Genomic DNA, 9,146 nt, shown 5'->3' with positions numbered 1-9,146 from the left:
TTGGTAAATAAGTATAAAGGATGGTATTAAGGGACTCAGAGATTGTTGGTGCTTTTAGATCACTGTATGCTTCCTTTTAAAATACTGTTAGGATGTTTTCTTTAGAAAAATTGACAATTAAGGGTTTTATATGTTTTTAAGTGTCAGCAATTAATAATGAAAAATTATTTTAGTTGACAATGTAGGATTTCTATCAAATTTGCCATTAAATATAGCATAATTCCCGGAGAGTTATTCATGCTCCTTCTTTAATTTTTCATTTTTTTTTTTCTTCCACTCCTTCTAGGGTTATCTCTTTTAGTGGACAGGGGAACTATAAAATGGAGAGACTATAATAGGGGTTCTCATGACTAGGTTTTTATGCCACCACTTGCCTCACAATTTTCTCTAGTGACAGAAGTGACTCTGGCTAAGGAGCCACAAGCCAATTTCACACAGATCTCCAGGGATATTGGACTTTGACGATTCTATTCCTGCCTGCTCCTGCCTGCTTTCTCATATGTCTCCTGGATAAGAACATGAAGAGACAAAAAAACTTAATAATCTATCCATAATTAACTCCTGCTACTCAGTATTGTGTTATATTAATTATACTACTTGGTAAAAATGCCAAGGCCAATATATTTTGAACTTATGATCAACATGATCAACAGAGTACCCAGAAAGAAACTTCTTTTTAAGCCATCGTGTTATTATGCTTCCAATTGGCAAGATTTTTTAATAAACCAATGACTGAGGAAAAGCAGAAAGGAAATAGGATTAAATTAAAACATGTGCAATTATTCAAAAGGAGTGATGGCAATTTTAAACCACCACCAACAGAAGTTTAACTTCATACCTTCAAAGTATAAAAAGTTTCACCATTTTTCTGGAAAATGGAGTTGAAAGAGGAATTATTTGAACAAATTTGTTCAATGAAATCCTGTGAACCCATGAGAAAAGTAACATTTGTCCTTTGAAAATTCAAGCAATTAGTAGGAAAAAAATATAGTTAATGATTTTTTATTGGACGGAAGTTGGTTTAAAGAATTCAAAAAAGAAGTCACAGTATAAATTCTCTTCATGTTTAAGTAATTTATTTGATGTTCGCTACTTGGGTGTTCATTTCAATCCTCGACGCACGTTAACTGCCAGACATGAAAAACAGTGCTCAGTCTAAGAGGCCTTAATGAATGACAATATTTTTGAAATGTGCTTTATGAATACAAATATTTCCAAAGCAAAGAGAGAAAACCATTGAATGTGTAGACACAATGAAATTCTGAGCATTTCTCTGATTTACAAAAGTATGCCTAGTTCTTGTTTATCACTAAATGAATAAAACCACTTTAAAAATATATGTGTGTGTATGTGTGTGTATACCCCCATACACACAGTACATAAACATTTCAAAGTGACAATTTTTTAGTGCACTGCCAAAGAGCTACAATAACTGTCATCCATAGGCATTCACATGCAAACAGTACTGGACTAGTACACTACAGCAAATATGAGTTTTAGCTGAACTCCTTGGCAAAAACTTTTAAAAAATGGAAATAATAAAACAGAAATCTACTTCTCATCTGAACAATATAGAAAATAATGTCTTTTACCATCTGAGTCATATATACACACAGTATTTTCTAAGCTCAGAAAATAACTTCTTACTATACACACAACTGCAGTGTACACTCAGCAAATGTTATCATTGGAAAAAAATGGGCTATGAGGAGATCTGAGGAATAGTAGCAGGAAGAGATCTATCCATTAAAAAATAAAAAGTAAGGCATGGTAAGGGCTGGAGTGCACATACATGGGAGTGGACTGGGGAGAAAGTAAACAGAAAGTAACAGAAACCAATTAAAGTGGAAAACAGCAGCTAGTTATGACACAGGGATAAATCATGAAAGTTGGATGGGTGGGAAGTGAGAGGTGAAAATAATTTATCTTCTTTGTTTTAAGCTATTGATATATATAGAACTGTCAGTCACTAGCCAAAGTCCATTTAGAATGTGCATTTGCTAAAATGCCATGAGTCACAGAACAAACTTTGCCAAAACTACCACACAGGGTTGCTCTGAACAACAGTTGTGAAGATGTTCCACAAAATTCAAAATGCTACACTCATATAAGACAGACATTTCACACAATATTCAGCTTCAATCTTTCCTTCCAACTCTGGGAAAATGCAAACAATGAGCTCCCCAGACCACGGAGAGGAGGAAACCTTCTCTGCTCCATTATCAGTTTCTTGCAACAGCAGACTCTGCAGTTACAGCAAAGTCTAACTCTGGAATCAGAGCAAAGATGGTGACAAATTGGTCTAATGAACAGGGATGCAGATATACCTGTGAGCAATGTTTCCACTCCTGGCAGTAGCCACAGAAATTCCTGGGGGGAAATAATTCAGTGGAGGGAATAAAGAGATTCCCTATCTTGCTACACCCTAACTCTCACAAATCTTGTCTGGACATGAACAGGATTAAATTATCCCAATTTCTTCTTTACAGTAGGAAGGATTGAGATGGTAAAAGGATTATATAAATTAATCAAAATATGTCAAAGCACATAGTATTTTTCTTTACATATTAAAAACTGGAAAAGATTAAAAGTCTCAGGTGTGTTAGCTATGTGTGTGCATTGCTATGATCCTTTGACGGCTAAGAAACTGAGGCTTAGTGAAATTAATTTATTCAAGGCCACTTATCCAACATGAATTTGACCGTGGGCCTGTTTCATGTCAAAGTCCTGGCTGACAACTTCTACAACAGCAAAGCCTCCCATCATCAAAAGAGGTGAGGAAGATAAATGCGGAGCAGAGTCAAAACATTTTTTGCTACTTATTTTTTTCTTGTTAGTTCTACCTTTAAGAAACTATTTTGGCATTGAACAATATTTCTAACAAACTTTTAATACATGCCTTCAACAGCATTTCTTCCTCCATTAATAGTAACTCTACAAGAACAATTCATGATATCAGAAGCACAGGTAATCATGAATTAATGCACCAATCACCAGCAGCTGCAAATATCACAAGAGAGAAAACCAGACATTATGTGCCACCTGCTAAAAGAACACAACACGACATATGAAACATTCCTACCCACCAAATCATATTTCCATTCTGATCAAGTCTCTAGATCCAACTACCAAATTAAGGAAACAGAGGGTAGGGGAACTTAATAGCACAGGGATATAATTATCAAAACTTAAGACTGTGGCAAATGCTACATGTGAAACAACTTCCTTTCTTCAATGAATAAAATTGCAAGAAAAGAGACAACAGGGTAACATACAGATTAAAAAGACAGTTAAGAGGCTTACTGGGATTCTAATTGTTAAAAATATTAAAACAAATAGCATTTATGAGACAATTAAGTTGGAACCCTGACAGTATCAAAGAACTACTGTTAACTTTAAGTATGATAATGGAACTGAAGATTTTTCCAAAAGAGCCCATGTTTATAGAAATATATACTGCATATTTATGGTTGAAATGATGTGATATCTGGTATTTATTTTAAAATAATACTGGGAGAGGGTGAGAATGGAGATTATATAAACAAAAATGTTCATGAATTGATAATAGCTGAAGTTGGGTGTCATATACATGAATGTTCATTCTACTATTATGTGTATTTTATGCATGTTTGAAAAAAAGCACATGCAACATCACTGAAAAATGTCCTAATTTTTTTCAAGGAAAGAAGCATATTATCAAGGAATCATAGAGGTGAAAAGACCTTAGAAACAATCTATTCAAACCACCTCATTTTATAAATAAGGAAATTAAGGCTCAGATAGGATAAGTGACTTGCTCAGGGTCACACAACCTGTCAGTTCCAGACTCAAGATCAGAATTTAAATCTCCAAACTTGTAGCCCAGGGCTCTGTTCTTTTTCAAACCTATAAGAAATGACTGCATTTAAACATTTAGTCCAGAATACTCTTAAAATTAAGTGTCACCAATAAAATAAGCCATGTGGCAAGGAATGAATAGAGTTTAGTTCATACCAAAAATGAGCTGCCAGTCACTGTGATAAGATCTGTTTCTTTCTGAGACCCATGGTTTCCTGCTGGATTGGAGAATGCAAACTGGGTTTCTTCCTCCTGTCCAAAGAAGTCAGAGTCAGGGCGTACGTTCCATTCCGTTTTGGTTGGTGGCAGTAGTTCTGAGACACTGTTTTCACAAAGGGTGCTCGAAGGAGTCAGAGCATCTGTGTCTACTGTTAGCTTACTGCTGGGGGTCAAAGCTTGGGGCTCTTGATTCGAGGTTTTCATAGCCAAAGAGCTCAGAGATCCCAACGGCCCCGCACTTAGACTTGAGACATCATCTGTATCTAAGGGACTCTGCTGAAAACCAGCGGCTGTCGTTCCAAAGAAGAGTGAGGTATCCAGACTTTGAGGAAGGTCACTGGTGGCCATCAAGGCCTGAGGGTCCACCGCCTGCCCTAAGGAATTATTATTATTATTAGCAGGGAGCTTACCTGCCAGAGTTGAGTTCACAGAAGCCACATCAATAGTCAAGATCCCAGAGTTCATCAATGCGGTGTCCAATACTGCAGCAGAACTATTACTGGGCACATCAGAGAAGAGAGACACAAGCTCTGCATCACTGAGGTCATTCTGCCCCTGGCTGGTAAGTTCACTGCTCGGCGTAAGAAAATTTGCAGCTTCTAGCTGAGCTAAGAGATCCTGGCGCAGGTTGTGCCTTTTGGCCATGTGGGTCTTCATGCTGTGCTTGGATGTGAAGAGTTTATTACAAGTGGAGACTGGGCATCGGATTTTCCAAGTGTCCACATCCTGCAAGTGTTTCTTGGAGTGAATGTAGAGACTACTGCGAGCAGAGAACCTGGCACAGCAGCCTTCCACGGGGCACACAAAAGGCTTTGTGCCCAGGTGGGTTATGCTGTGGCCTTTCAGATGTTCGGCCCTCGTGAAAGATTTCCCACAGCCTTCTACAGGACACATGAACCTCCGGTCATCGTCGTGCTTCCTTTTGTGTCTTAGGAGTTTGGACATGCTGGTGAAGTTCCAGCCACAGCCCTCGAAGTCACAAAGGAACGGTCTCTCACCAGTGTGGCTCCGAAGGTGAATTTTCAACCTACAAGCCTTGTCGTACTGTTTGCTGCAGCCAGGAAAGGAGCAGGAAAAGAGTTCCTGTTCCCTGAAGTGGGCGCGGTTATGGGAAAACAGGGCACTCACTGTGATAAACGTCTTCTTGCAGCCCGAAAACGCGCACTGGTAGGGTCTCTCAGGCTCGAAGTGGCTGCGCTGGTGGGCGCTGAGTTTGGCCTGCGTGGGGAAGGTCTCCTCACACACCTCGCATTTGAATGAGTTCTCCTGCTCATGGCCCTTCATGTGCGCTTTGAGGTTATACACCGTGGTGAAGCTCTTGCCACAGCCCTCTGCCGGGCAGCCAAAGGGCCTCAGTTTGTCGTGTGACTGCAGGTGCCTCTTGAGCTTGTACGAGGTGGTGAAGGTCCAGCCACAACCGCCCAGGGGGCACTTGAAGGGCCGCTGGCCCTGGCTGCTGCTGTGCGTCAGCAGGTGCACCTTCAGCTGGTGCTTCTTGGCAAAGGTTTGTCCGCACTGCGCCTCAGGACACAGGTACAGCACCATGCCCTGGCCCGGGCCTAGCGGCCCGCGGGGACCCTCAGCAGCAACCGGGCCCTCCGCCTCCTCCTCGGGCGCTGGGGCGGGCGCGGGTTCGGCCCGCTCGGCCAGCAGGAGGTCGGGCGGCAGCTCGGGACAGTCGCCAGGCTGCGCGGCGTGCGGGATCCCCGCTTGCGGGGCGATCAGACCCCCGGGCTGCGGGGCAGGGGCGACCCCAGGCGCCCAGGCTGGCGGCGGGGGCGTGGCCAGGGTGAGGACGCCGTTCTCGAAGCGCAACAGCAGGTTTTGGTTGTGAATGGTGACGGTGCCCGCGAAGGCCGCGGCGGGGCCCATGCCTGGGGCGGGGATCGGGGCCAGGGCCGGGACTGGGGCGCGGATAGCGGACAGGCAGCTGGGGCCCAGCGAAGGGCGGCCCTCGGGGTTCGCGCCGCTTTCGTGCCCCTGGAACCGTGGGCCCAGCCCGGCCTCCTCCCTCCATAGGGGCCCTGCGGCCTGGCCGGCGCCCGTGGAATCTACGTCTCCACCCACCGGGTCCAGCAGCACCAGGAAGAAGTCATCGCCATCGCCGCCGCCGCGGCCGCCGCCGCCGCCGCCGCCGCCGCCGCCACCAGCGTGATCGGGCCTCGGCACCAACGGGCTAGGGCCCGGGCCCGGGGAGGCCGCGCGGTCCTCCTCACGCTGCCGCCCGGGCCCGCCATCTTGGGGGCCCCGGAGCAGCAGGAGGCGGCGCGCGGGGGCCTGGCCGGCCCGCGGGTCAGGACCTCCGTGGATCCGGCCGCCGCCCCCGGGGCTGCCAGCGCCGCCGCCCTGTCGCGACCCGCGAGCCGGGAGCAGCCTCGGGATTTCCATCTCCGCGTCCATGAGGCTCCGCTGGAACCAGAGTCGCGGAGGAGGCGCGACCCCGCCCCCTGCCGCGGGCCCGAACACGTTCCTGAAAGGAAAAAAAAAAATGTGCAATGCGCAGAAACTGGCCCTATCAGATATTAAAACGTGTTTAACGCCACCGTGATTTAAATATTCTGGTACTGGGTCTCTAGAACAGAATAGAAAGCCCAGGGGCAGAGCCTCGTATACATAATAAGTTCCACAGTTAATATTAGTAGGAAATCAAGGAGGTCTTCCCAGATACAGGGGAAATGGTGCTGGAATGAATACCTTAGGTATCTATCTGCTAAATGCAACATAAATCGGTACCTCACTACCGATTTATGTACCAAAATAAGCACACCCCCAGCCCCTCCCAGTGCTAAACATGGTGGTTAGCACTTATCCTGTATTAAACATTGTTTACTGGGCGGCTGGCTGGATTAATGGATGACAGAAAATTCCTGAGAGAATACGCTATGTGTCAAGATTAAACAACCATAGTGCTAGCAATTCCTACTGAAAAGGTTGTCTTTTAAAAAAATTTCCTGGACAGCTTCCATATCCAGAACTGTCTTGAGCGATGTCTTCAGGAAAATTTGTCGCATTGTTAAATTTTTTGTCCTGCTGGTGCAGAGACTAGAATGAGTAAGAGGTGGGGCCAAAGCAGATTAGCACTGTTCAGCCTAGAAATGCAAAGCCTGGAGGATGAAACAATTTATACTGAAATCTGAAGAACCCAACCTACTCCTGGGTTCTCCCTATAAGGTGCACAACCTAAACCAACTCTTTGCTCTTCCACCATTGGTTGCACCATGGTAAATTTTATGTCCAATCTCACAGCATGATGAGGACATTACTCAGCTTACTCTAGATTCTCCAGCACATGGAGGTCTCTGGACAAGAGTACTAGTTAAATGTGATAAGGTTAAACCCTAAGTTACTGCAGTGGACTCTCCTGAGAACAAGGCACAGATGCCTTTTGCATGCCCAATAGCCCCAATGTGCCTGCTTGCATTTAAGTGTGGTGGCCTAGTCTCACTGTAATGGATTTGGCCTGTGATGCCTAATGATCTTATTAATGTTGATGGTGATCCTCCAATTTGTCTGTCATCAGTGAGTTGGGAATTGATATAAATACAGGGTGAATTAATCTGGCAAGAGAAAGGTTTAGAGTGATGACTACATTATGGGATACCTTTAGTTTACGTAATCCCTTCATTCCCCTCTTTTAATGATAATGGACACTTGCTGATCTCTTGATTAAAAGATCAAGTTTTTCATCCATAACAATTCAAACCTCATCAAAATTTCTACATCACATATTTTTCTTTCTATTACATTTTTTGGAGGAAACATTTTTTTCAAATCTGAGGTATAGAGGAATGCATAAAACATATCTGCCAGGTTTAGATAATTCATAAAAGCAAACACCCGTGTAACCAGCACCAATGTCAAGAAATAGACCATTGCCAGCCTTCCAGAATACATCCACCGGATTCCTCCCAATCACAAACTATACCCTCCCCTATGGATAGAGTATTTATCTTGACTTTGTGATAATCATTTCAGTGCTTTTTTTTTTTTAATATGACTTTACAACTTTTGTATGCATCCCTAAACAATACAGTTTATATGAAGTTATATCAACAGAATCATGCTGCATGCTCCCTTTTATGGCCTGCTTCTTTCACTGTGTATCATATTTATTTGAGAGACTCATCCATGTTGTTCCTAGTATCCGTAGATCTTTTGTCTCCATTGTTGACTAGCATTCCAGTGCATGATTTTAGCAAAGTGATTATGATATTATTATATCATTCTACACTGGATGAACACTGGGTTCATCGAGGGTTGTTTTTAGCTTTTTATTATGAACAATGGTGCAATGAACATCCTTGGGCATTTTTCATGGGACTCATGTTTAAAAGTCTTGGGTATATATGCAAGAACAGAATCACTGGCCCACAGAGTATACGTATCTTCAGCTTTTCTACACGATGCCAAATTGTTTTCTATAGTGGTTGTACCAATTTACAATCCCACCAGTAACACAGAGAGTTCCTGCTCCTGCACATCTTCATCTACACCAAGTATTGCCAGAATTTAATTTACTGTTTTTTACCACTACTATTAAGTTTGGACACGTTCTCATGTTTATGAACCTCTTGGATTTTCTCTTCTGTGAAAAGCCTGTTCATGTTCAACTCTTTCACCATTTTTCTATTCTATTTTCCATCTTGTCCTTACTGATCCAATGAGTTTTTTATGTGTTTTAAATACCAGTCCATTGGTGGTTATATGTGTGGCCAAAATAGTCCTTTGCTTTGTTGTTTGTATTTTCTCTTGCTTTATGCTGTGCTTTGTGAACAAATCTTAATTATAACATACTTAATTATATAACATACTTAATTATAACGTAGTCAAATTTATCATTCTTTTCCTTGTGGTTAGTGCCTTTCTGTTTCGAGAAATCTGTCCCTGCCCTGGGGCCATGAAAATATTCTCTATATTTCCTTCTGAAATATTTGTGGTTTTGCCTTTCACAAAGGCAAAATTATTAGGTCATAATTCACCTACAAGTGATGTTTGTGTATAGTGTTGAGTAGGGTTTCATTCTTTTTCTTCATGTGGATATCTGATTGTCTCAGTGAACCACTTATTGAAAAGTCTGCCCTTTTACTATT

General features: G+C 42.9%; 1 protein-coding gene across 1 annotated transcript; it reads right to left on the bottom strand.

The window, feature by feature from the left end:
• Window positions 1-3,498: 3,498 nt before the first annotated feature.
• LOC132357564 (zinc finger X-linked protein ZXDB) lies at window positions 3,499-6,563 on the bottom strand. Its single transcript, XM_059911138.1, has one exon. The coding sequence runs from the start codon at window positions 6,454-6,456 to the stop codon at window positions 3,988-3,990; it is 2,469 nt and encodes an 822-aa protein (XP_059767121.1). The 5' UTR covers window positions 6,457-6,563; the 3' UTR covers window positions 3,499-3,987.
• Between the last annotated feature and the right edge of the window lie 2,583 nt (window positions 6,564-9,146).

Source organism: Balaenoptera ricei, chromosome X, assembly GCF_028023285.1.
Source record: "Balaenoptera ricei isolate mBalRic1 chromosome X, mBalRic1.hap2, whole genome shotgun sequence".
NCBI classification, from domain to species: domain Eukaryota; kingdom Metazoa; phylum Chordata; class Mammalia; order Artiodactyla; family Balaenopteridae; genus Balaenoptera; species Balaenoptera ricei.
The sequence above is the reverse complement of the archived record's forward strand: the minus strand, read 5'-3'. Positions and strand labels throughout refer to the sequence as shown.